Source organism: Phyllobates terribilis, unplaced genomic scaffold, assembly GCF_046119375.1.
Source record: "Phyllobates terribilis strain yellow unplaced genomic scaffold, ASM4611937v1 Scaffold_14__1_contigs__length_39327217, whole genome shotgun sequence".
NCBI lineage: Eukaryota > Metazoa > Chordata > Amphibia > Anura > Dendrobatidae > Phyllobates > Phyllobates terribilis.
The window spans coordinates 33,254,749-33,282,014 of NW_027362774.1; the positions used below are offsets into that span (position 1 = coordinate 33,254,749).

Below are 27,266 nucleotides of genomic sequence, written 5' to 3' on the forward strand. Positions count from 1 at the left end.
GGAACCATGGCCTGAGCATGCTGTAATGCACACGCCCGGACTGACTGGCGTGTGCGTGTATAAGTAGTGATTCCACTGGACCGTACCGGAGAGTGAATGCCTGGAGGGACGTAACTAAGTATCCACCCGATCCGACCAAGGTCGCACGACGGCATACGACGCCAGTGCACCAAGGAGGAACCGAGCAGAGGGACCAGGTGCTACTCCAGGTCAGACCCCGGACACGGCTGTTGACCCACACCGGGGAATACAGGAACAGGCAGGTTAGGCTGGCACACAGACTGGTGGGTATAGGCAGACACGGCTGGTATGCAGACGGGTAGATGCTGGTAAGCACGACTGGTATGCAGGCAGGGAGGTACTGGCAGGTACGACAGGTTGGAGCACAGAGTGGATAGGACCCAGTACAGACTGGGACTCAGGAGCAGAACCGCAGATGCGGTGGACAAACACAGCAGAGTGAGGCCACCCAGAGCGGTGAGCAAGAGCAGAGCAAGACTAGACCGCCAAGAGCGGTGAGCGAGAGTAGAGCAGGACGAGGCCGCCTGGAGCGGCGAGCAAAGGGTCAGAGCAGAGCGAGACTGCCGGAGCAGCGAGCAAAGGGTCAGAGCAGAGCGAGACTGCCGGAGCAGCAAGCAAAGGGTCAGAGCAGAGCGAGACTGCCGGAGCAGCAAGCAAAGGGTCAGAGCAGAGCGAGACTGCCGGAGCAGCGAGCAAAGGGTCAGAGCAGAGCGAGAACCGCCGGAGCAGCGAGCAAGGGGTCAGAGCAGAGCGAGAACCGCCGGAGCAGCGAGCAAAGGTTCAGAGCAGAGCGAGAACCGCCGGAGCAGCGAGCAAAGGGTCAGAGCAGAGCGAGAACCGCCGGAGCAGCGAGCAAAGGGTCAGAGCAGAGCGAGAACTGCTGGAGCGGTGAGCAAGGCAGAGCAGGCAAGAACCGCCGGAGCGGTGAGCAAGGCAGAGCAGGCAAGAACCGCCAGAGCGGTGAGCAATGCAGAGCAGGCAAGAACCGCCGGAGCGGTGAGCAAGGTAGAGCAGAGGGGACAGGGCTCTGTTCACACAGAACAGACAGGAAGGGAAAGGCAGAACCAGATACACACAAGATACTTGCAGTGAAGTAGCGAGTGGACTCTAAACTCACAAACAGAAGTACAGCGACAACGAGTAGGAGTTAGGTGCAGGTTCAGACTCTGCAGAAAAAGGGAAGGTACGGGCATAGAGAAAAACAGGAGACAGGTTAGGAGACAGTTCAGACAGGAATTGTTACTGCAACAAATACAGGAACGAGCCAAGGTAAAGCCAAGTGCTGGTTCAGACAATGCAGGAGAAAGGGAAGGTACGGGCATAGAGAAAAACAGGAAGCAGGTTAGGAGACAGTTCAGACAGGAACTGTTACTGTAGCGAGATACCGGAGCGAGTCTGGGTATGCGGCCCCCATAGGGCGGGACGAACAGGCTAAGAGCGTGTTCACACGGACCTGGAAATACAGCCTCCAGGAAAGGCAGAAAGACAGCTGGCTAGAGTGCAGACAGGACACAGTTCAGACACCGGAACTGATACTGCAAGGCAGGAAACATAGACAGGACCTGGCACATCAGTGACAAGAAGCCAACTGACAGAACAAGATGCTCAGGCATGGATTCCAAGGAGGAGCTGGTTAAATACCAGGTGACAGACAGCAATAGGCTGAGGACGCATTAGGGGTGTGTCTGCAGCAGCTACAAGAAACAGGAAGTTCAGCGGGCATCGCCCTAAGCAACCAAAGCAGAGCAAAACAGACAGAATGGAAAGAAGCCAAAGTGGCAGTCTGGCCTGGAAATCAAGTGCGCGCTCTTGCACTGGTCTCATCTGGGTAGCTAGGATGCTACCTCCTATCCAGCCATCCTCAGCACCAGACAAAACGGGTGGAGTACCAGGAACAGCACACAAGGAAGTCTCTCTCCACTTATTATCAGGTAGCACCCCAGAGGGTTCAGGAGACAACTGGAAGTCCTCCGCCGAGTTGGAGGGGTGCAGAGACTCGGGGGTAACCTCTGCTTCGGGGTACATCTTGTCAAGCTCACAGGATGAAATGGGCGAGGTATCAGGTGCAAGGTGTAGAAAAGTCACTGTTCCTTTGTTATCTGGTGGTACCCCGGAGGATTCAGGAACAACTGGAGGTCCTCTGCCGGGTCGGAAGAGTGCAGAGACTTGGGGGTAACCTCTGCTTCGGAGTACACTAGGTCAGACTCAATGGACGAAGCGGGCGAGGTATCAGGTGCAGAGTATAGGAAAGTCTCTGTTCATTCGCTACCAGGTAGCACCCCGAAGGGTTCAGGAGACAACTGGAGGTCCTCCGCCTGGTCGGAGGGGTGTAGAGACTCGGGGGTAACTACCACTTTGAGGTACCCTTTGTCAAGCTCACAGGACGGAGCAGATGAAGTATCGGGTACCGGGTGTAGGGAAGTCTCTCTCCATTTGTCATCGAGTGGTATCCCGGAGGATTCAGGAGGCAACAGGGGGTCCTCCGCCAGGTTGTAGAGGTGCACAGACTCTGAGGTAATCACTGCTTCGGAGTACCCTTGGACAGGTTCACCGGTTAAAGTGGGTGAAGCATCAGATACCGGGTGCAGGAAGTCCTCCTGTGTGGATTCTAGGTGGGCAGAAGTCTCTTCGGGCAGGAGAACTGGTGCGCTACCAACACACATTACCCGTCGGGGCTGCTCCGGGATACTGGGAAGTGAAGCTTCAGCAGGGACTTCAAGGTTGGGGTCAGGAGGTCTTTGGGAGGACAGACCCTGGCGTGACGGCTTGCCTCTACGCCTAGCACGTCTGGACTGCCTCTTGAGGTTGAGAGAAGTATTCCGGAGAGCGTAGTCATCCTGTGTGGATTCTGGGTGGGCAGTAGTCTCTTCGGGCAGGAGGACTAGAGCGCTACCCACACACATTACCCAAATGTGTGTGGGGCGGGACGAACAGGCTAAGAGCGTGTTCACACGGGCCTGGAAATACAGCCTCCAGGAAAGGCAGAAAGACAGCTGGCTAGAGTGCAGACAGGACACAGTTCAGACACCGGAACTGATACTGCAAGGCGACAGACAGCAATAGGATGCATTAGGGGTGTGTCTGCAGCAGCTACAAGAAACAGGAAGTTCAGCAGGCGTCGCCCTAAGCAGCCAAAACAGAGAAAAGCAGACCATATGGAAAGAAGCCAGAGTGGCAGTCTGGACTGGAAATCAAGTGCGCGCTCTTGCACAGTGGGAGATGGACCACTATGCAAGGACGCTGCCAGGTATGTTACAAATACATTATTACCGGAGGCAATATACAGCTCAGCTCCCTGCCTTGTTTCACTGTAGACATCACCGAGTCTCCGCCGTGCTTCACTGTACTCATACATACTGGAGGCTGTATATACATCCATGTGCAGGGAGCACCTCCTAGTGGTGGCTGCATATACACCCATGTGCAGGGTGCTCCTCCTAGTGGTGGCTGTATATACATCCATGTGCAGGGAGCACCTCCTAGTGGTGGCTGTATATACATCCATGTGCAGGGTGCTCCTCCTAGTGGTGGCAGGATATACATCCATGTGCAGTGAGCTCCTCCTAGTGGTGGCAGGATATACATCAATGTGCAGTGAGCTCCTCCTAGTGGTGGCAGGATATACATCCATGTGCAGTGAGCTCCTCCTAGTGGTGGCTGTATATACATCCATGTGCAGGGTGCTCCTCCTAGCGGTGGCTGCATATGCATCTATGTGCAGGGTGCTCCTCCTAGTGGTGGCTGTATATACATCCATGTGCAGGGTGCTCCTCCTAGTGGTGGCTGTATATACATCCATGTGCAAGGTGCTCCTCCTAGTGGTGGCTGCATATAAATCCATGTGCAGGGAGCTCCTCCTAGTGGTGGCTGTATTTACATCCATGTGCAGGGAGCTCCTCCTAGTGGTGGCAGGATATACATCCATGTGCAGTGAGCTCCTCCTGGTGGTGGCAGGATATACATCCATGTGCAGGGAGCTCCTCCTAGTGGTGGCTGTATATACATCCATGTGCAAGGTGCTCCTCCTAGTGGTGGCTGCATATAAATCCATGTGCAGGGAGCTCCTCCTAGTGGTGGCTGTATATACATCCATGTGCAGTGAGCTCCTCCTAGTGGTGGCTGTATATACAGTACAGACCAAAAGTTTGGACACACCCTCTCATTTAAAGATTTTTCTGTATTTTCCTGACTATGAAAATTGTACATTCACACTGAAGGCATCAAAACTATGAATTACCACATGTGGAATTATATACTTACCAAAAAAGTGTGAAACAACTGAAAATATGTCTTATATTCTAGGTTCTTCAAAGTAGCCACCTTTTGCTTTGATGACTGCTTTGCACACTCTTGGCATTCTCTTGATGAGATTCAATGAGTGTGAATGACTTTGTGTGGTGTCTACCAGGAATATTAAGTTGAAGGTTCCTTCCTGGAAGCTGGGACCTAGATTTATTGGTCTTGAGCTACTAAGGCCCTTAAGATCCACATTGTGTTTCACAGGTCTCTGCTCAAGAAATAAGTAGAACCTCTTTTGAGGATTGTGGAGTCGTTCCCTACAGTACTTGGTGCACTGGAGGGGTTATAGTCCAGAGGAGAGTATGTGAGTTTCGGCATCAGTGGTGAACACCCCTAGGCTGGTTCGTTCGTTCCACACCTCTCATCCTGAGAAACCTGGTCCTGAGTGTCCGGAGGCCACTCGTAGAGGGGGGTACTGTCACGGGTGCATCAAGTGTGACAGACAGTCGCTCTGGGTCTGGCAGTAGAAGGTCACTGCGCTTGGCATTGCAGACACCTTTTTGATCCTCTCACCTCTGTAGTGTATTGATTTCCTTCTTCCTTTAGGACCCAGCAGCAACCTCCACCTTCTGCTGCTAATCGACACCCTTGCTTGTTAGTGAAAAATTCTGTGTCTCCAGAGAGTCACCGGTGATAGTTCTATGTTCCTCTGTCCATGTCTGGAGTACTAGTAGTCAACTAGTTTCTTCTTGGACTTCCCTTGGCGTTATCTCTCTGGTGTCTTCTCAAGCTAAGTGTATCCCCTTTGTTTGTTTACCTTGTTGTCTTTAGTTACAGTGGGGCCTGACTAGTGTTCACCCCGTCCCCTCCCTACCTCGGACCTAGCTCTAGGGACAGTCAAGGATTAGGTTTCCTGCTCGGCGATAAATGCAGAACCTATATAGGGACGTTAGGGTAGTCAGGGTGAGATTAGATCTGCCTAGGGGTCTCCACTCCCCATTTCCCCCTCTTCCCGTCGTTGTACACTTGTTCCTTCCCTCACGTTGACACTGATATCTGCGATCTGATGTCGTATTCCAGAGAAATTTGCGTTCTTCTTATATGTAAATGAGGTGTTCAGGGCTATGGGCAGGATGTTGTCAGGAAGATAACTCCGCCTCCAGAGGTTATTTTAAATAAAAAGGGGCATGACCAGTGTGAGACACGTAACTAACAGAGAACAGGAGAAATGAACTTTGCCTTCTTACAAACAGCTCTCTGAGCTCTGCTGTATTGTAACATTACAGCCCCTTCTTCCTGTGAGATGGAAGCTCCAGATGTGTCCGGTATAATCACACACAGCTCTGCAGTGAGAGCAGGGAGCGGCCATCATACATCACACTGTAAAATAAGCTATGGAGGCGGAGTCTCATGCAGATATATGCCCCGCCCATAGCCTGGAACTGCTCTGTGAGGAAGTGGCCACTTACTAAAGACTGAGACTTTTCCAGCAAGGAGCACCATTTTCGTCAATATTATTATTGTGTTTTATTAGAGATTGCCGGCTGTGCTTTATTAATGTTCTGCTTGCTCGTCACTTTATGTACACTAATATAACTTGTAAAGTGTCCAGCATTCCACTAATCTCATCAGTATCTCAGGAGCCTCTAACCATTGTTCCAAAGCAAATAATCTCATTGTGTGAGTGTTGATTGTGGACACAGTGGAGCCGTCACCACAGGAGGTCTTACCCGCAGTCTCAGGTGAAGGCTCTTGGAATATTCTTCATTGTTTCAGCTAAAGTAAATGCTTAAGGGGGAGGGTGTCATCACTTCTGACCTTTTGAGGGGGCTGAGCCAAGGGAAGAAAAAGGACACATGTTTTTGACTCGCCCAGGGGGGATACGGGGGTTACTCGGTACCCGGGCCTTGACGTTCTGTGGGATGTCACGGCAGTCGGCTCCCTGGCCCGTACCCAGGGGTCACTCTTTAAAAGGGGTTTTGTTAACAGTTTTGTCTTGTGACGCCACCTGTGGCTCCTGGTAATGGGTACCAGCGCTGCTGCAGACCTCCGGGGGTGATGGGATGGCAGCTGGGATGTCTCTGCTCCCCACAGGCCGAGCAGGCCCCCGGGGCAGGGTTGATGAAAGGGATGCAGGTGAGAGGTGGCCCGGTCGGGTCAGGGGGAATGACGGACACGCACACAGGGGGTTCGCTTCAGTACCTTTACTGGTGTAGACGGCAGGTACGGTCCAGGGTACTTGATAGGAAGGGTGCACTTCTGGACTCTCCCCAGTGAGCGGGTATAAGGCCTCCTGATCCGTTTCTTCCTCTCACTCTGAAGCTTCTGACCAGCCTGAAACTAGGCCTAGCTTCTATGCTGTTTCACTCTCTCACCTGTCTGCTTGGTAATAGAAGTTTTCTCCGGCTACCACTATCCCTGGATGCTGGGACCTTCGTGGTTCCTAGTTCTGTAAAATGGTGGTAGCTTCAGGTTGACCAGGGGTCTGGAATCCTGCTGGTATGCCGGTTGTCCCTACTGAGTGTGGAGGACCATGTAGGCGCGGACCTGATGTCCGGCTTGTGTCCTGGGGTGAGCTTCAGATGCTCCTCTCTCCTTGCCTCGGCCACACTCGGAGCCCTCAACACAGCAGCTCATGTGCTGCTTCTTCACTGGTGTCAGTGCCAGCACACTCTGCCTACCTAACTCCACCCTCCAGTATATATATCCCTAACAGGGCTCCCTCTGGTGGTCTGAGGTGGAAGGGTGGAGGTGTCTGTTATGTAGTGAGGGCCTCTTATGGAGAAGTCCGTCCATGCACCCTTTTGGGTCCTGTGGTACCTGAAATAGCAGGGTGCCACATTTTAGTGAGGGGTTGTGTGGAAGGACATCAAAGGAATAGGAGAGACTGTGGTTCTGGACCATGAATGGATCGATGGGATATTGAGATCAGTACCAACTGGGCTGGATAAGGGTGCTACAGTGTGGATATGTTATTTGGATCTAAACTTGAAGGACTGTTGCTGGATACCTGTGCTTTCATTGTTTTATCTGTCGTCTCGAGGATCACGGACTGTGACTACAGACTATACTGGAGGGAGATACGAGATCTGTGGGCCAACTAAAAGTTGGGAGACAGTGAGTATGGCCTGATACAAAGCCAGTGGAACTACTGATCCCAGGTTGGGAACTTGAGGACTGGGTTAGGACTGTATTTTGGCCATTTACCTGGAATTGCTTTATTACCACGGAGGTGATTAATAAAATATTGCTGCATTGTTAACCTGCCGAGGTGATTACTTACAACCCACAACCTCAGATCTTTACAAGCTCATTTACATATAAGAAAAACATGCATTTCTCTGGAATAAGATATCGGATCGCAGACATCAAGGTGTCGTTGTATTCCTCTTCCTATGACCTGTTCTAATATAGACGGCTCAGGAAGGACGATGGCGAACACATTCTCTTCAACATATTGCAGTCATCATATTATACAGCGCTGTGGACTGACAATTGCTCATTTTCCCTTTCTACCCAGATAATTCTCCTCTTTTCTCTGTTCTGTGTAGAAACAGGAAGTCTCTTGTCCCTGCATGAATCATTCCTCTCTTCACCTCGTGACCCAGCTGCTCCCTCTTCCCCCACTAGGGACTTTTGCATTGACTCATACTGGGAAAATTGACCTCCTGTTTCTACATAGAGCTTAAAAGGATTTAGCTCATCAGTTTTTAACCCCGTCACGACCTATGACGTATAGGTACATCATAGGTCGTGTCTCCCCCTTTGATGCGGCCTCCGGCGCTGAGCCCGTATCTTTTTCGGGCACATGACAACTGATCTGATCGGATGCTCCCTGTGCGGATGCTCCCTGAGCGGGTGCTGCCTGAGCGGGTGCTGCCTGAGCGGATGCTGCCTGAGCGGGTGCTGCGTGGGCGGGTGCTGCCTGAGCGGATGCTGCCTGAGCGGGTGCTGCGTGGGCGGATGCTGCCTGAGCGGGTGCTGCGTGAGTGGGTGCTGCCTGGGTGGATGCTGCCTGGGTGGGTGCTGCTTGGGTGGGTGCTGTCTGGGCGGGTGCTGCCTGGGCGGGTGCTGCCTGGGCGGGTGCTGCCTGGGCGGGTGCTGCCTGGTTGGGTGCTCCCTGGGCGGGTGCTGCCTGAGCGGGTGCTGCCTGAGCGGGTGCTCCCTGGGCGGGTGCTGCCTGAGCGGGTGCTGCCTGGTTGGGTGCTCCCTGGGCGGGTGCTGCCTGGGCGGGTGCTGCCTGGACGGGTGCTGCCTGAGCGGATGCTGCCTGAGCAGATTCTGCCTGGGCGGGTGCTGCCTGAGCGGATGCTGCCTGAGCGGGTGCTGCGTGGGCGGATGCTGCCTGAGCGGGTGCTGCGTGAGTGGGTGCTGCCTGGGTGGATGCTGCCTGGGTGGGTGCTGCCTGAGCGGGTGCTCCCTGAGCGGATGCTGCCTGGGCGGGTGCTGCCTGAGAGGATGCTGCCTGAGCGGGTGGTGCGTGGGCGGGTGCTGCCTGGGCGGGTGCTGCCTGGTTGGGTGCTCCCTGGGCGGGTGCTGCCTGAGCGGGTGCTGCCTGGTTGGGTGCTCCCTGGGCGGGTGCTCCCTGGGCGGGTGCTGCCTGAGCGGATGCTGCCTGAGCGGGTGCTGCGTGGGCGGGTGCTGCCTGAGCGGATGCTGCCTGAGCGGGTGCTGCCTGAGCGGATGCTGCCTGAGCGGGTGCTGCATGAGCGGGTGCTGCGTGAGTGGGTGCTGCCTGGGTGGATGCTGCCTGGGTGGGTGCTGCTTGGGTGGGTGCTGCCTGAGCGGGTGCTCCCTGAGCGGATGCTGCCTGGGCGGGTGCTGCCTGAGAGGATGCTGCCTGAGCGGGTGGTGCGTGGGCGGGTGCTGCCTGGGTGGGTGCTGCATGGGTGCTGCCTGAGCGGGTGCTGCCTGGGCGGGTGCTGCCTGAGCGGGTGCTGCGTGGGCGGATGCTGCCTGAGCGGGTGCTGCGTGAGTGGGTGCTGCCTGGGTGGATGCTGCCTGGGTGGGTGCTGCTTGGGTGGGTGCTGCCTGAGCGGGTGCTCCCTGAGCGGATGCTGCCTGGGCGGGTGCTGCCTGAGAGGATGCTGCCTGAGCGGGTGGTGCGTGGGCGGGTGCTGCCTGGGTGGGTGCTGCGTGGGTGCTGCCTGAGCGGGTGCTGCCTGGGCGGGTGCTGCCTGGTTGGGTGCTGCCTGGTTGGGTGCTGCCTGGTTGGGTGCTCCCTGGGCGGATGCTGCCTGGTTGGGTGCTGCCTGGTTGGGTGCTCCCTGAGCGGGTGCTGCCTGGGCGGGTGCTGCCTGAGCGGGTGCTGCCTGGTTGGGTGCTCCCTGGGCGGATGCTGCCTGGGTGGGTGCTCCCTGAGCGGGTGCTGCCTGGGCGGGTGCTGCGTGGGTGCTGCCTGAGCGGGTGCTCCCTGGGCGGGTGCTGCCTGGGCGGGTGCTGCCTGGGCGGGTGCTACCTGAGCGGGTGCTACCTGAGCGGGTGCTGCCTGAGCGGATGCTGCTGTTGGCAATTACTGGACCTGCGTAGGAAAACTCCCCATCTGCTATCACTTCTACATTTTTAGGAGGACGGGCGCCATGCTGCCCTCTAAGCAGTGTTCTGTCAGGGCAGTGACGGCTCCTCTCTGGGGACGGTGGTGGTTACTCCATGGATGTTCTGGCATCACAGTAGAAGCGTTGCAATTCCACAAAATGTCACACAAACCACAGCTGGAAATGAGCGGCTTCTACCCAGAGAAGGATTTATGCTGCTGATTTTCACCACCTTTGGTAAAACGAGAGTTAAATCGGCAGCACATCCCATCCTGGTGGCAGAACCGTCCTCTGATGTTCCCGTGTTAGTGCTGAAACCATTAGGGTCAGTGCTGCCTGCGGCCCTGACGCTGTGAACAGCCGCGTGGCTTCCGCTCTCTTTTTATGCAAATGAGCAGCGTGATTTTTTTTTTCACATGCGGAACCGCCAGAGAAACGGACATGCAGCGGTCCTGAAAGACGCCCCACATGTACGTGTCTGCGGGTGGTCCGCAGGTGCACAGAGACGCATAGTGGACCTGGATCTGTAGGAATCCACTGTGCTGGAACATCTGGACGCTGTATAGACACACTGCTTCGAGCCCGCTGCCGCTCCTGACCGTGGGCACAGGGCATTAGAGACCCGGTCAATCCTTTATCACGGCGCCCTGTCCCTAACCGTTTACACTTTCTGCAGGAAGACGGCGGCTGGATACAACCTGACCAGCCTGATTGTGGGCTCAGAGGGAACGTTGGGCATTATAACCGAAGCCACGCTGCGCCTGTACGGCGTGCCGGAGGCCACTGTGTGCGCGGTGTGCGCCTTCCCCAGCGTGCAGGCTGCGGTGGACAGCACGGTCCAGATCCTGCAGAGTGGAATCCCCATCGCCAGGATTGGTGAGTGGTCCGCAGGTGGTGATACCAGAAGCCACAGCTCATGATCTCCCCCATTCCTGAGGTTCGACCAGGGGCTGGGTCTAGATGTTCACCCTCCATCTCCAAAGCCTCTGGACGTGCACACGGACAGGTCTGTAGGCACAGATCACACTGACCCCCGCCTCCTACATCTGCCCCCGCCTCCTACATCTGCCCCCGCCTCCTACATCTGCCCCCGCCTCCTACATCTGCCCCCGCCTCATATGTATGTGACCCCCCGCCTCCTACATCTGCCCCCGCTTCCTACATCTGTGACCCCCCTCCTCCTACGTCTGTGACTCCCCCGCTTCCTACGTCTGTGACCCCCCTGCCTCCTACGTCTGTGACCCCCGCCTCCTACGTCTGTGACCCCTGCCTCCTACGTCTGTGACTCCTGCCTCATACGTCTGTGACTCCCCCGCTTCCTACGTCTGTGACCCCCCTGCCTCCTACGTCTGTGACCCCTGCCTCCTACGTCTGTGACTCCTGCCTCATACGTCTGTGACCCCCCCGCTTCCTACGTCTGTGACCCCTGCCTCCTACGTCTGTGACCCCTCCCTCCTACGTCTGTGACTCCTGCCTCATACGTCTGTGACCCCCCCGCTTCCTACGTCTGTGACCCCTGCCTCATACGTCTGTGACCCCCCCGCTTCCTACGTCTGTGACCCCTGCCTCCTACGTCTGTGACTCCTGCCTCCTACGTCTGTGACCCCTGCCTCCTACGTCTGTGACTCCTGCCTCCTACGTCTGTGACCCCCCCGCTTCCTACGTCTGTGACTCCTGCCTCCTACGTCTGTGACCCCTGCCTCCTACGTCTGTGACCCCTGCCTCCTACGTCTGTGACCCCTGCCTCCTACGTCTGTGACTCCTGCCTCCTACGTCTGTGACCCCCCTGCCTCCTACATCTGTCCCCGCTTCCTACATCTGTGACCCCCCTGCCTCCTACGTCTGTGACCCCTGCCTCCTACGTCTGTGACTCCTGCCTCCTACGTCTGTGACTCCTGCCTCCTACGTCTGTGACCCCTGCCTCCTACGTCTGTGACTCCTGCCTCCTACGTCTGTGACCCCTGCCTCCTACGTCTGTGACCCCTGCCTCCTACGTCTGTGACTCCTGCCTCCTACGTCTGTGACCCCTGCCTCCTACGTCTGTGACCCCCCCGCTTCCTATGTCTGTGACCCCTGCCTCCTATGTCTGTGACCCCCCTGCCTCCTACGTCTGTGACTCCTGCCTCCTACGTCTGTGACTCCTGCCTCCTACGTCTGTGACCCCCCCGCTTCCTACGTCTGTGACCCCTGCCTCCTACGTCTGTGACCCCCCCGCTTCCTACGTCTGTGACCCCTGCCTCCTACGTCTGTGACCCCCCCGCTTCCTACGTCTGTGACCCCTGCCTCCTACGTCTGTGACCCCTGCCTCCTACGTCTGTGACCCCTGCCTCCTACGTCTGTGACCCCTGCCTCCTACGTCTGTGACCCCTGCCTCCTACGTCTGTGACCCCCCTGCCTCCTACGTCTGTGACCCCCCCGCTTCCTACGTCTGTGACCCCTGCCTCCTACGTCTGTGACTCCTGCCTCCTACGTCTGTGACCCCTGCCTCCTACGTCTGTGACCCCTGCCTCCTACGTCTGTGACCCCTGCCTCCTACGTCTGTGACCCCTGCCTCCTACGTCTGTGACTCCTGCCTCCTACGTCTGTGACTCCTGCCTCCTACGTCTGTGACCCCTGCCTCCTACGTCTGTGACCCCTGCCTCCTACGTCTGTGACTCCTGCCTCCTACGTCTGTGACCCCTGCCTCCTACGTCTGTGACCCCTGCCTCCTACGTCTGTGACCCCCCTGCCTCCTACATCTGCCCCCGCTTCCTACATCTGTGACCCCCCTGCCTCTTACGTCTGTGACCCCTGCCTCCTACGTCTGTGACCCCTGCCTCCTACGTCTGTGACCCCTGCCTCCTACGTCTGTGACCCCTGCTTCCTACGTCTGTGACCCCTGCCTCCTACGTCTGTGACCCCTGCTTCCTACGTCTGTGACTCCTGCCTCCTACGTCTGTGACCCCTGCCTCCTACGTCTGTGACCCCTGCCTCCTACGTCTGTGACCCCCCCGCTTCCTACGTCTGTGACCCCTGCCTCCTACGTCTGTGACCCCTGCCTCCTACGTCTGTGACCCCCCTGCTTCCTACGTCTGTGACCCCTGCCTCCTACGTCTGTGACCCCTGCCTCCTACGTCTGTGACCCCCCCGCTTCCTACGTCTGTGACCCCTGCCTCCTACGTCTGTGACCCCTGCCTCCTACGTCTGTGACCCCTGCCTCCTACGTCTGTGACCCCCCCGCTTCCTACGTCTGTGACCCCTGCCTCCTACGTCTGTGACCCCTGCCTCCTACGTCTGTGACCAGCCCCGCTTCCTACGTCTGTGACCCCTGCCTCCTACGTCTGTGACCCCTGCCTCCTACGTCTGTGACCCCTGCCTCCTACGTCTGTGACCCCTGCCTCCTACGTCTGTGACTCCTGCCTCCTACGTCTGTGACCCCCCCGCTTCCTACATCTGCCCCCGCTTCCTACATCTGCCCCCGCTTCCTACATCTGCCCCCGCTTCCTACATCTGTGACCCCCCCGCCTCTTACGTCTGTGACCCCTGCTTCCTACGTCTGTGACCCCTGCCTCCTACGTCTGTGACCCCTGCCTCCTACGTCTGCCCCCGCTTCCTACATCTGCCCCCGCTTCCTACATCTGTGACCCCCCTGCCTCTTACGTCTGTGACCCCTGCCTCTTACGTCTGTGACCCCTGCCTCCTACGTCTGTGACCCCTGCCTCCTACGTCTGTGACCCCTGCCTCCTACGTCTGTGACTCCTGCCTCCTACGTCTGTGACTCCTGCCTCCTACGTCTGTGACTCCTGCCTCCTATGTCTGTGACCCCCTCGCTTCCTATGTATGTGACCCCTGCCTCCTACGTCTGTGACCCCTGCCTCCTACGTCTGTGACCCCTGCCTCCTACGTCTGTGACCCCTGCCTCCTACGTCTGTGACCCCTGCCTCCTACGTCTGTGACCCCTGCCTCCTACGTCTGTGACCCCTGCCTCCTACGTCTGTGACCCCCCTGCCTCCTACGTCTGTGACCCCTGCCTCCTACGTCTGTGACCCCTGCCTCCTACGTCTGTGACCCCTGCCTCCTACGTCTGTGACTCCTGCCTCCTACGTCTGTGACCCCTGCCTCCTACGTCTGTGACCCCTGCCTCCTACGTCTGTGACTCCTGCCTCCTACGTCTGTGACCCCTGCCTCCTACGTCTGTGACCCCTGCCTCCTACGTCTGTGACCCCCCTGCCTCCTACATCTGCCCCCGCTTCCTACATCTGTGACCCCCCTGCCTCTTACGTCTGTGACCCCTGCCTCCTACGTCTGTGACCCCTGCCTCCTACGTCTGTGACCCCTGCCTCCTACGTCTGTGACCCCTGCTTCCTACGTCTGTGACCCCTGCCTCCTACGTCTGTGACCCCTGCTTCCTACGTCTGTGACTCCTGCCTCCTACGTCTGTGACCCCTGCCTCCTACGTCTGTGACCCCTGCCTCCTACGTCTGTGACCCCCCCGCTTCCTACGTCTGTGACCCCTGCCTCCTACGTCTGTGACCCCTGCCTCCTACGTCTGTGACCCCCCTGCTTCCTACGTCTGTGACCCCTGCCTCCTACGTCTGTGACCCCTGCCTCCTACGTCTGTGACCCCCCCGCTTCCTACGTCTGTGACCCCTGCCTCCTACGTCTGTGACCCCTGCCTCCTACGTCTGTGACCCCTGCCTCCTACGTCTGTGACCCCCCCGCTTCCTACGTCTGTGACCCCTGCCTCCTACGTCTGTGACCCCTGCCTCCTACGTCTGTGACCAGCCCCGCTTCCTACGTCTGTGACCCCTGCCTCCTACGTCTGTGACCCCTGCCTCCTACGTCTGTGACCCCTGCCTCCTACGTCTGTGACCCCTGCCTCCTACGTCTGTGACTCCTGCCTCCTACGTCTGTGACCCCCCCGCTTCCTACATCTGCCCCCGCTTCCTACATCTGCCCCCGCTTCCTACATCTGCCCCCGCTTCCTACATCTGTGACCCCCCCGCCTCTTACGTCTGTGACCCCTGCTTCCTACGTCTGTGACCCCTGCCTCCTACGTCTGTGACCCCTGCCTCCTACGTCTGCCCCCGCTTCCTACATCTGCCCCCGCTTCCTACATCTGTGACCCCCCTGCCTCTTACGTCTGTGACCCCTGCCTCTTACGTCTGTGACCCCTGCCTCCTACGTCTGTGACCCCTGCCTCCTACGTCTGTGACCCCTGCCTCCTACGTCTGTGACTCCTGCCTCCTACGTCTGTGACTCCTGCCTCCTACGTCTGTGACTCCTGCCTCCTATGTCTGTGACCCCCTCGCTTCCTATGTATGTGACCCCTGCCTCCTACGTCTGTGACCCCTGCCTCCTACGTCTGTGACCCCTGCCTCCTACGTCTGTGACCCCTGCCTCCTACGTCTGTGACCCCTGCCTCCTACGTCTGTGACCCCTGCCTCCTACGTCTGTGACCCCTGCCTCCTACGTCTGTGACCCCCCTGCCTCCTACGTCTGTGACCCCTGCCTCCTACGTCTGTGACCCCTGCCTCCTACGTCTGTGACTCCTGCCTCCTACGTCTGTGACTCCTGCCTCCTACGTCTGTGACCCCTGCCTCCTACGTCTGTGACCCCTGCCTCCTACGTCTTTGACCCCTGCCTCCTACGTCTGTGACTCCTGCCTCCTACGTCTGTGACCCCTGCCTCCTACGTCTGTGACCCCTGCCTCCTACGTCTGTGACCCCTGCCTCCTACGTCTGTGACCCCTGCCTCCTACGTCTGTGACCACTGCCTCCTACGTCTGTGACCCCTGCCTCCTACGTCTGTGACCCCTGCCTCCTACGTCTGTGACCCCTGCCTCCTACGTCTGTGACTCCTGCCTCCTACGTCTGTGACTCCTGCCTCCTATGTCTGTGACCCCCCGCCTCTTATTCTGTCCGCAGAGTTCTTAGACGACGTCATGATTGATGCCTGCAATAGATTTAGTAACCTGAGTTTTCCTGCACTTCCCACACTTTTCCTGGAGTTCCACGGTACTGAGTCCGGAGTCAAGGAGCAAGTGCAGCAGACAGGTAGGAATCACCTCTGATGTATACATGTGCTGCCCCTCATACAGCGCTGTGCTCCCCCCTCATACAGCGCTGTGCTCCCCCTCATACAGCGCTGTGCTCCCCCCGCATACAGCGCTGTGCTCCCCCTCATACAGCGCTGTGCTCCCCTCATACAGCGCTGTGCTCCCCCTCATACAGCGCTGTGCTCCCCCTCATACAGTGCTGTGCTCCCCCTCATACAGCGCTGTGCTCCCCCTCATACAGCGCTGTGCTCCCCCACATACAGCGCTGTGCTCCCCCTCATACAGCGCTGTGCTCCCCCTCATACAGCGCTGTGCTCCCCCACATACAGCGCTGAGCTCCCCCTCATACAGCGCTGTGCTCCCCCTCATACAGCGCTGTGCTCCCCCTCATACAGCGCTGTGCTCCCCCCTCATACAGCGCTGTGCTCCCCCCTCATACAGCGGTCTGCTCCCCCTCATACAGCGCTCTGCTCCCCCTCATACAGCGCTGTGCTCCCCCTCATACAGCGCTGTGCTCCCCCTCATACAGCGCTGTGATCCCCCTCGCCTCTTATACAGCGCTGTGCTCCCCCTCGCCCCTTATACAGCGCTGTGCTCCCCCTCGCCCCTCATACAGCGCTGTGCTCCCCCTCATACAGCGCTGTGCTCCCCCTCGCCCCTCATACAGCGCTGTGCTCCCCCTCGCCCCTTATACAGCGCTGTGCTCCCCCTCGCCCCTTATACAGCGCGGTGCTCACCCTTATACAGCGCTGTGCTCCCCCTCGCCTCTTATACAGCTCTGTGCTCCCCTTCGCCCCTTATACAGCGCTGTGCTCCCCCTTATACAGCGCTGTGCTCCCCCTCGCCTCTTATACAGCGCTGTGCTCCCTCTCGCCATTTATACCGCGCTGTGCTCCCCCTCATACAGCGCTGTGCTCCCCTTTATACAGCGCTGTGCTCCCCCTCGCTCCTTATACAGTGCTGTCCTCCCCCTTATACAGTGCTGTGCTCCCCCTCATACAGCGCTGTGCTCCCCCCTCATACAGCGCTGTGCTCCCCCTCATACAGCGCTGTGCTCCCCCTCATACAGCGCTGTGCTCCCCCTCATACAGCGCTGTGCTCCCCCTCATACAGCGCTGTGCTCCCCCCTCATACAGCGCTGTGCTCCCCCCTCATACAGCGCTGTGCTCCCCCCTCATACAGCGCTGTGCTCCCCCTCATACAGCGCTCTGCTCCCCCTCATACAGCGCTGTGCTCCCCCTCATACAGCGCTCTGCTCCCCCTTATACAGCGCTGTGCTCCCCCTCGCCCCTTATACAGCGCTGTGCTCCCCCTCGCCCCTTATATAGCGCTGTGCTCCCCCTCGCCTCTTATACAGCGCTGTGCTCCCCCTCGTCCCTCATACAGCGCTGTGCTCCCCCTTATACAGCGCTGTGCTCCCCCTCGCCCCTTATACAGTGCTGTGCTCCCCCTCATACAGCGCTGTGCTCCCCCTCATACAGCGCTGTGCTCCCCCTCATACAGCGCTGTGCTCCCCCTCGCCCCTTATACAGCGCTGTGCTCCCCCTCGCCCCTTATACAGTGCTGTGCTCCCCCTCATACAGCGCTGTGCTCCCCCTCATACAGCGCTGTGCTCCCCCTCATACAGCGCTGTGCTCCCCCTCATACAGCGCTGTGCTCCCCCCTCATACAGCGCTGTGCTCCCCCCTCATACAGCGCTGTGCTCCCCCCTCATACAGCGCTGTGCTCCCCCCTCATACAGCGCTGTGCTCCCCCCTCATACAGCGCTGTGCTCCCCCTCATACAGCGCTCTGCTCCCCCTCATACAGTGCTGTGCTCCCCCTCATACAGCGCTGTGCTCCCCCTCATACAGCGCTGTGCTCCCCCTCGCCTCTTATACAGCGCTGTGCTCCCCCTCGCCCCTTATACAGCGCTGTGCTCCCCCTCGCCCCTCATACAGCGCTGTGCTCCCCCTCATACAGCGCTGTCCTCCCCCTCACCCCTCATACAGCGCTGTGCACCCCCTCGCCCCTTATACAGCGCTGTGCTCCCCCTCGCCCCTTATACAGCGCTGTGCTCCCCCTCATACAGCGCTGTGCTCCCCCTCGCCCCTTATACAGCGCTTTGCTCCCCCTCTCCCCTTATACAGCGCTGTGCTCCCCCTCATACAGCGCTGTTCTCCCCCTAGCCCCTTATACAGCGCTGTGCTCCCCCTCTCCCCTTATTCAGCGCTGTGCTCCCCCTCATATAGCGCTGTGCTCCCCCTCATACAGCGCTGTGCTCCCCCTCATACAGCGCTGTGCTCCCCCTCGCCCCTTATACAGCGCTGTGCTCCCCCTCGCCCCTTATACAACGCTGTGCTCCCTCTCATACAGCGCGGTGCTCCCCCTCATACAGCGCTGTGCTCCCCCTCGCCCCTCATACAGCGCTGTGCTCCCCCTCGCCCTTATACAGCGATGTGCTCCCCCTCGCCCCTTATACAGCGCTGTGCTCCCCCTCGCCCCTTATACAGCGCTGTGCTCCCCCTCATACAGCGCTATGCTCCCCCTCGCCCCTTATACAGCGCTGTGCTCACCCTCATACAGCGCTGTGCTCCCCCTCGCCTCTTATACAGCGCTGTGCTCCCCCTCGCCCCTTATACAGCGCTGTGCTCCCCTTCGCCTCTTATAGAGCACTGTGCTCCCCCTTATACAGCGCTGTGCTCCCCCTCGCCCCTTATACAGTGCTGTGCTCCCCCTTATACAGCGCTGTGCTCCCCCTTATACAGTGCTGTGCTCCCCCTCACCCCTCATACAGCGCTGTGCTCCTCCTCGCCCCTCATACAACGCTGTACTCTCCCTCATACAGCGCTGTGCTCCCCCTTACACAGCGCTGTGCTCCCCCTCGCCCCTCATACAGCGCTGTGCTCCTCCTCGCCCCTCATACAGCGTTGTGCTCCCCCTCATACAGCGCTGTGCTCCCCTCATACAGCGCTGTGCTCCCCCTCATACAGCGCTGTGCTCCCCCTCATACAGCGCTGTGCTCCCCTCATACAGCGCTGTGCTCCCCCTCATACAGCGCTGTGCTCCCCTCATACAGCGCTGTGCTCCCCTCATACAGCGCTGTGCTCCTCCTCGCCCCTCATACAGCGCTGTGCTCCCCCTCATACAGCGCTGTGCTCCCCCTCATACAGCGCTGTGCTCGCCCCTCATTCAGCGCTGTGCTCGCCCCTCATTCAGCGCTGTGCTCCCCCTTATACAGCGCTGTGCTCCCCCTCGCCCCTTATACAGCGCTGTGCTCCCCCTCATACAGCGCTGTGCTCCCCCTCGCCCCTCATACAGCGCTGTGCTCCTCCTCATACAGCGCTGTGCTCCCCTTCATACAGCGCTATGCTCCCCCTCATACAGCGCAGTGCTTCCCCTCATACAGCGCTGTGCTTTCCCCTCATACAGCGCTGTGCTCCCCCTTATACAGCGCTGTGCTCCCCCTCGCCACTTATACAGCGCTGTGCTCCCCCTCTCCCCTTATACGGTGCTGTGCTCCCCCTTATACAGTGCTGTGCTCCCCCTTATACAGTGCTGTGCTCACCCTCATACAGCGCTGTGCTCCCCCTCGCCCCTTATACAGCGCTGTGCTCCCCCTCGCCCCTTATACAGCGCTGTGCTCCCCCTCTCCCCTTATACAGCGCTGTGCTCCCCCTCATACAGCGCTGTGCTCCCCGTCATACAGCGCTGTGCTCCCCCTCGCCCCTTAAACAGCGCTGTGCTCCCACTCTCCCCTCATACAGCGCTGTGCTCCCCCTCTCCCCTTATACAGCGCTGTGCTCCCCCTCATACAGCGCTGTGCTCCCCCTCATGCAGCGCTGTGCTCCCCCTCATGCAGCGCTGTGCTCCCCCTCATGCAGCGCTGTGCTCCCCCTCATACAGCGCTGTGCTCCCCCTCATACAGCGCTGTGCTCCCCCTCGCCCCTCATACAGCGCTGTGCTCCCCCTCATACAGTGCTGTGCTCCCCCTCACCCCTCATACAGCGCTGTGCTCCCCCTCACCCCTCATACAGTGCTGTGCTCCCCCTCACCCCTCATACAGTGCTGTGCTCCCCCTCACCCCTCATACAGCGCTGTGCTCCCCTCACCCCTCATACAGTGCTGTGCTCCCCCTCACCCCTCATACAGTGCTGTGCTCCCCCTCACCCCTCATACAGCGCTGTGCTCCCCTTCACCCCTCATACAGTGCTGTGCTCCCCCTCACCCCTCATACAGCGCTGTGCTCCCCCTCATACAGTGCTGTGCTCCCCCTCACCCCTCATACAGCGCTGTGCTCCCCCTCACCCCTCATACAGCGCTGTGCTCCCCCTCACCCCTCATACAGCGCTGTGCTCCCCCTCACCCCTCATACAGTGCTGTGCTCCCCCTCACCCCTCATACAGCGCTGTGCTCCCCCTCACCCCTCATACAGCGCTGTGCTCCCCCTCACCCCTCATACAGCGCTGTGCTCCCCCTCACCCCTCATACAGCGCTGTGCTCCCCCTCACCCCTCATACAGTGCTGTGCTCCCCCTCACCCCTCATACAGCGCTGTGCTCCCCCTCACCCCTCATACAGCGCTGTGCTCCCCCTCACCCCTCATACAGTGCTGTGCTCCCCCTCACCCCTCATACAGTGCTGTGCTCCCCCTCACCCTTCATACAGTGCTGTGCTCCCCCTCACCCCTCATCGAGCGCTGTGCTCCCCCTCACCCCTCATACAGTGCTGTGCTCCCCCTCACCCCTCATACAGCGCTGTGCTCCCCCTCATACAGTGCTGTGCTCCCCCTCACCCCTCATACAGCGCTGTGCTACCCCTCACCCCTCATACAGCGCTGTGCTCCCCCTCACCCCTCATACAGTGCTGTGCTCCTCCTCACCCCTCATACAGCGCTGTGCTCCCCCTCACCCCTCATACAGCGCTGTGCTCCCCATCACCCCTCATACAGTGCTGTGCTCCCCCTCACCCCTCATACAGCGCTGTGCTCCCCCTCGCCTCTTATACAGCGCTGTGCTCCCCCTCGTCCCTCATACAGCGCTGTGCTCCCCCTCGCTCCTCATACAGCGCTGTCTTCCCCCTCATACAGCGCTGTGCTCCCCCTCGCCCCTTATACAGCGCTGTGCTCCCCCTCTCCCCTTATACAGTGCTGTGCTCCCCCTCATACAGTGCTGTGCTCCCCCTCATACAGCGCTGTGCTCCCCCTCATACAGCACTGTGCTCCCCCTCATACAGTGCTGTGCTCCCCCTCACCCCTCATATAGCGCTGTGCTCCCCCTCATACAGCACTGTGCTCCCCCTCACCCCTCATACAGCGCTGTGCTCCCCCTCATACAGTGCTGTGCTCCCCCTCGCCCCTCATACAGCGCTGTGCTCCCCCTCATACAGTGCTGTGCTCCCCCTCGCCCCTCATACAGCGCTGTGCTCCCCCTCACCCCTCATACAGCGCTGTGCTTCCCCTCGCCCCTCATACAGTGCTGTGCTCCCCCTCGTCCCTCATACAGCGCTGTGCTCCCCCTCGCTCCTCATACAGCGCTGTCTTCCCCCTCATACAGCGCTGTGCTCCCCCTCGCCCCTTATACAGCGCTGTGCTCCCCCTCTCCCCTTATACAGTGCTGTGCTCCCCCTCATACAGTGCTGTGCTCCCCCTCATACAGTGCTGTGCTCCCCCTCATACAGCGCTGTGCTCCCCCTCATACAGCACTGTGCTCCCCCTCATACAGTGCTGTGCTCCCCCTCACCCCTCATATAGCGCTGTGCTCCCCCTCATACAGCACTGTGCTCCCCCTCACCCCTCATACAGCGCTGTGCTCCCCCTCGCCCCTCATACAGCGCTGTGCTCCCCCTCATACAGTGCTGTGCTCCCCCTCGCCCCTCATACAGCGCTGTGCTCCCCCTCACCCCTCATACAGCGCTGTGCTCTCCCTCATACTGTGCTGTGCTCCCCCTCGCCCCTCATACAGCACTGTGCTCCCCCTCGCCCCTCATGCAGCGCTGTGCTCCCCCTCGCCCCTCATACAGCGCTGTGCTCCCCCTCATACAGCGCTGTGCTCCCCCTCATACAGTGCTGTGCTCCCCCTCACCCCTCATACAGCGCTGTGCTCCCCCTCGCCCCTCATACAGCGCTGTGCTCCCCCTCATACAGTGCTGTGCTCCCCCTCGCCTCTTATACAGCGCTGTGCTCCCCCTCGCCCCTCATACAGCGCTGTGCTCCCCCTCATACAGCGCTGTGCTCCCCCTCACCCCTCATACAGCGCTGTGCTCCCCCCTCATACAGTGCTGTGCTCCCCCTCATACAGCGCTGTGCTCCCCCTCACCCCTCATACAGCGCTGTGCTCCCCCTCGCCCCTCATACAGTGCTGTGCTCCCCCTCGCCCCTCATACAACGCCGTGCTCCCCCTCATACAGCGCTGTGCTCCCCCTCATACAGTGCTGTGCTCCCCCTCACCCCTCATACAGCGCTGTGCTCCCCCTCGCCCCTCATACAGCGCTGTGCTCCTCCTCATACAGTGCTGTGCTCCCCCTCGCCTCTTATACAGCGCTGTGCTCCCCCTCGCCCCTCATACAGCGCTGTGCTCCCCCTCATACAGCGCTGTGCTCCCCCTCACCCCTCATACAGCGCTGTGCTCCCCCTCATACAGTGCTGTACTCCCCCTCATACAGCGCTGTGCTCCCCCTCGCCCCTCATACAGCGCTGTGCTCCCCCTCACCCCTCATACAGTGCTGTGCTCCCCCTCATACAGTGCTGTGCTACCCCTCATACAGCGCTGTGCTCCCCCTCGCCCCTTATACAGCGCTGTGCTCCCCCTCGCCCCTTATACAGCGCTGTGCTCACCCTCATACAGCGCTGTGCTCCCCCTCGCCTCTTATACAGCGCTGTGCTCCCCCTCGCCCCTTATACAGCGCTGTGCTCCCCCTCATACAGCGCTGTGCTCCCCCTCACCCCTCATACAGCGCTGTGCTCCCCCTTGCCCCTTACACAGCGCTGTGCTCCCCTTCGCCCCTCATACAGCGCTGTGCTCCCCCTCATACAGCGCTGTGCTCCCCCTCGCCCCTCATACAGCGCTGTGCTCCCCCTCACCCCTCATACAGTGCTGTGCTCCCCCTCATACAGTGCTGTGCTCCCCCTCATACAGCGCTGTGCTCCCCCTCGCCCCTCATACAGCGCTGTGCTCCCCCTCACCCCTCATACAGCGCTGTGCTCCCCCTCGCCCCTCATACAGCGCTGTGCTCCCCCTTGCCCCTTACACAGCGCTGTGCTCCCCTTCGCCCCTCATACAGTGCTGTGCTCCCCCTCATACAGCGCTGTGCTCCCCCTCGCCCCTCATACAGCGCTGTGCTCCCCCTCACCCCTCATACAGCGCTGTGCTCCATTGCAGAGGAAATAACACGACAGAATGAAGGATCAGACTTTACTTGGGCGAGAGATCAGAAGGAGAGTGACAAGCTGTGGGCCGCTAGACACAATGCATGGTACGCCGCCCTGGCTCTGCGTCCGGGGTGCAAGGTGAGTCTTTTCATGCCTATATAATACCGTATGTGCACCTTTGTGTTACTGCCGTGGTCAGCGCACCTGGTGTGTCCTGATGGACAGCTGTTGGGCCAAGCGCTATCTCTACATATTACTCACCTGGGCTCCGGACATTTCTCGTTTCTCCTTGTTTTTTTATTTAGGGTTATTGCACTGATGTTTGTGTTCCTGTATCCAAACTGCCCCAAATCATAGTGGAGACCAAGGAAGACCTCCTGACATCTCGCCTGACAGGTACATCACCCAGGCCCATCACACCTCGTCTGTCACCTGGCACATCCCATGACTATCACATATCATAGAACATACAGACATGGCACACATACCGTGCATTGTGAAAGTATTTGCCTCCTTGAACTTTTCTACCTTTTGTCACATTTCTGGCTTCAAACATAAAGATATAAAATTCAAATTTTTAGGGGAAGAATCAACAACAAGTGGGACACAATCGTGAAGTGGAGCGAAATTTATTGGATATTTTAAACTTTTTTAACAAATTAAAAACTGATAAGTGGGGCGTGCAATATTATTCAGCCCCTTTACTTTCAGTGCAGAAGATCCGTGAGGATCTCTGAAGGATCCAATGTTGTCCTAAATGACTGGTGATGATACATAGGATCCACCTGTGTGTAATCCAGTCTCGTATAAATGCACCTGCTCTGTGATAGTCTCATGAAGCATCATGAAGACCAAGGAACACACCAGCAGCTCCGAGATACTGTTGTGGAGAAGTTTAAAGCCGGATTTGGATACAAAAAGATTTCCCAAGTTTTAAACATCTGAAGGAGCAGTGTGCAAGCGATCATATTGAAATGGAAGGAGTATCAGACCACTGCAGATCTACCAAGACCCGGCTGTCCCTCTAAACTTTCATCTCGAACAAGGAGAAGACTGATCAGAGATGCAGCCAAAAGGCCCATGATCACTCTGGATGAACGGCAGAGATCTACAGCTGAGGTGGGAGAGTCTGTCCATAGGACAACAATCAGTCCTACACTGCACAAATCTGGCCTTTATGGAAGAGTGGCAAGAAAAAAGCCATTTCTCAAAGATATCCATAAAAAGTCTCGTTTGAAGTTTGCCACAAGCCACCTGGGAGACACACCAAACATGTGGAATAAGGGGCTCTGGTCAGATGAAACCAAAATCAAACTTTTTGGCCACAATGCAAAATGATATGTTTGGCGTAAAAGCAACACAGCTCATCACCCTCAAAACACCATCCCCACTGTCAAATATGGTGGTGGTAGCATCATGGTTTGGAGCTGCTTTTCTTCAGCAGGGACAGGGAAGATGGTTAAAATTGATGGGAAGATGGACAGAGCCATATACAGGACCATTCTGGAAGAAAACCTGTTGGAGTCTGCAAAAGACCTGAGACTGGGACGGAGATTTATCTTCTAACAAGACAATGATCCCAAACATAAATCAAAATCTACAATGGAATGGTTCAAAAATAAACGTATCCAGGTGTTAGAATGGCCAAGTCAAAGTCCAGACCTGAATCCAATCGAGAATCTGTGGAAAGAGCTGAAAACTGCTGCTCACAAACGCCCTCCACCCAACCTCACTGAGCTCGATGGAAGGAAGAATGGGCAAGAATTTCAGCCTCTCGATGTCACGGGTGTGTCGCCACGAAGATCGTCACGATTACACAGCCTGACTTCTCACAGCTGACTTTTTGGTGCTTTGTGTTTTTCGGCAGTGAGGGAGTTAATTCTCTCTCTCTCTGTGCTAGACGAGGTCCAGCCTCGCCCAGCTGCAATCAATGCTGCTGTAGTGAGACTCCTTCAAATGCCTGCTGGTCTGTTAGGGAAGTGTCGGTGAAAGCATTTCATGCAGACTAACAGAGCGGATCGTGGTATTTGGAGTTTCAGAGATAAGTGTATTTGGAGAGTTTTTTCCCTTCCTCGCTTTATCATTTATCTCCTTTCCCGTTGGTGTTCCCTCTGTTGTAGTGGTGTAGTTTTTGTATGCAAGGTGGTTTTGGTTTTTCCCTTGTACTGTCTCGTTCGTCTAAGTACTGTGTGTGGGCATATTATTACTTGTCCCCTTTTGTTGTGATCGGGGTCCTTCTCAGGACTAGATTACTTAGGTGCAGGGATCCTCAGGAGGTAGGGGTTACGCTGGCGGCCTGGACCTCTGTACCTTTAACAGTACCTCCAGGTTGAGGGATTAGTCAGGGCCCCAGCTTAGGGTCAGCTTAGGCCCCCTACCTCCAGTATACAGAGACAGCGTGACATTTTCACCGACCACTTAGTTTTTCTCCAGCTACCATGGATCCAGTAGCCGGTCTAGCTCGGCAGTTGCAGAGTTTGTCCATGGAGCTGGCGGACGTTAGGTCCAAGGTTTTGTATCCTCAGGAGCAAGCCGGACCAGAACCTAAAGTAGCTCTCCCTGACAGGTTCACTGGGGGGCGGGACAAGTTTTTTGTTTTCCGGGAGGCATGCAAGTTGTACTTTCGGCTGCGGCATCGGTCATCGGGGAGTGAAGAACAAAGGGTGGGAATTGTCATCTCGCTCCTACAAGGGGACCCACAATCTTGGGCGTTCTCTCTTCCCCCGGGCTCCCCGGCTCTCCAGTCAGTGGATAGGTTTTTCGCTGCTCTGGGACTCGTATATGATGACCCAGATCGGATCTCCCTTGCTGAGTCTAAGTTACGTAGGATTCAGCAGGGAGATCGTCTGGCGGAGGAATTCTGTTCGGAGTTCCGTAGGTGGGCCACGGACACCCAGTGGAATGACCCGGCTCTTAGGAGCCAGTTTTGTCAAGGTTTATCCGACAAATTACAGGATGTGTTGGCACAGTATGACTCTCCCGCGTCACTGGAAGCCGCTATGGCCCTTGCTATTCGCGTTGACAGACGGCTTCGGGAGAGGTGCGGGATAACTCTACCCCCTGTGATGACTCCACCTCCTACAAGGTCCCCTCATATGGTGGTTCCCCTGGTCAGTCCAGAGGAGCCTATGCAATTAGGAGGGACATCATTTCGGGGGAGGGGACCGGTGGTGCGCCATAAGACAGGAAGGTGTTTCTTCTGCGGGAGAAAGGGACATTTTATTGGGGGGGTGTCCATCCCGTCCCTTGCAGAGTGAAGAGTCGTCGGAAAACTGTTGATCCCAGGTTGTGTGGTGGACGGCAATCTGGGAGTAGGTATTTCGTCCCTAGGTTCGTCTCAGTTTCTCGTACCGGCGGAGGTGGTGGTGGGTACGAGAACTGAGAGGATATCTGTTCTTCTGGATAGTGGGGCCGGGGCTAATCTGGTTGATGCTCGGTTTGCCCGGGTTCAAGGTATGCGATTGAGTGAGTTGGCTAAACCCATCCCCATATTCTCGATCGATGCCAGGCCTCTCGGTCAGGGAAGTTTTTTGCAAGCTGTGCATGACGTAAAACTTCAAGTGGGGGCGATACATAAAGAACTGTTGTCTTGCTACGTGTTGGAGGGTCTTCCCACTCCTATAGTGTTGGGCCTTCCTTGGTTAACTAAGCATAACCCGGTTATTAATTGGCAAACCAGAGAGATAAGCCAATGGAGTAAATTCTGTAATAAAAACTGCATGAACACGGTCATCGGTGCGGTTACTCCTTGGGTCTTACCTCCATTTCTGGCGGACTTTGAGGATGTATTCTCGGAGAAAGGGTGTCAGGAACTACCTCCTCATCGCGAGTATGACTGTTCTGTAAAACTGCTCCCTGAGGCCAAGTTACCTAAAGCTAGGTTGTATAACCTTTCTGGTCCTGAGAGGCAGGCCATGAAGGATTATATTTCAGAAAGTCTGGCTAAGGGGCATATTAGACCTTCATCTTCACCGGTGGCTGCGGGGTTCTTCTTTGTTAAGAAGAAAGATGGAGGCCTACGCCCTTGCCTGGATTTCCGTGAACTTAATCGGATTACGGTCCGAGATCCGTATCCGCTCCCACTTATTC

General features: G+C 57.7%; 1 protein-coding gene across 2 annotated transcripts in view; it reads left to right on the forward strand.

Moving 5' to 3' along the window:
• LDHD (lactate dehydrogenase D) overlaps positions 1–27,266 on the forward strand; it is a 179,521-nt gene that overhangs the window by 81,981 nt on the left and 70,274 nt on the right. For both annotated transcript variants that reach the window (XM_073659890.1, XM_073659891.1), the window contains exons 6-9: positions 10,471–10,670; positions 15,701–15,829; positions 23,188–23,315; positions 23,483–23,573. In XM_073659890.1, the coding sequence (XP_073515991.1) occupies positions 10,471–10,670; positions 15,701–15,829; positions 23,188–23,315; positions 23,483–23,573 (548 nt within the window). The remainder of the gene's footprint in view (positions 1–10,470; positions 10,671–15,700; positions 15,830–23,187; positions 23,316–23,482; positions 23,574–27,266) is intronic.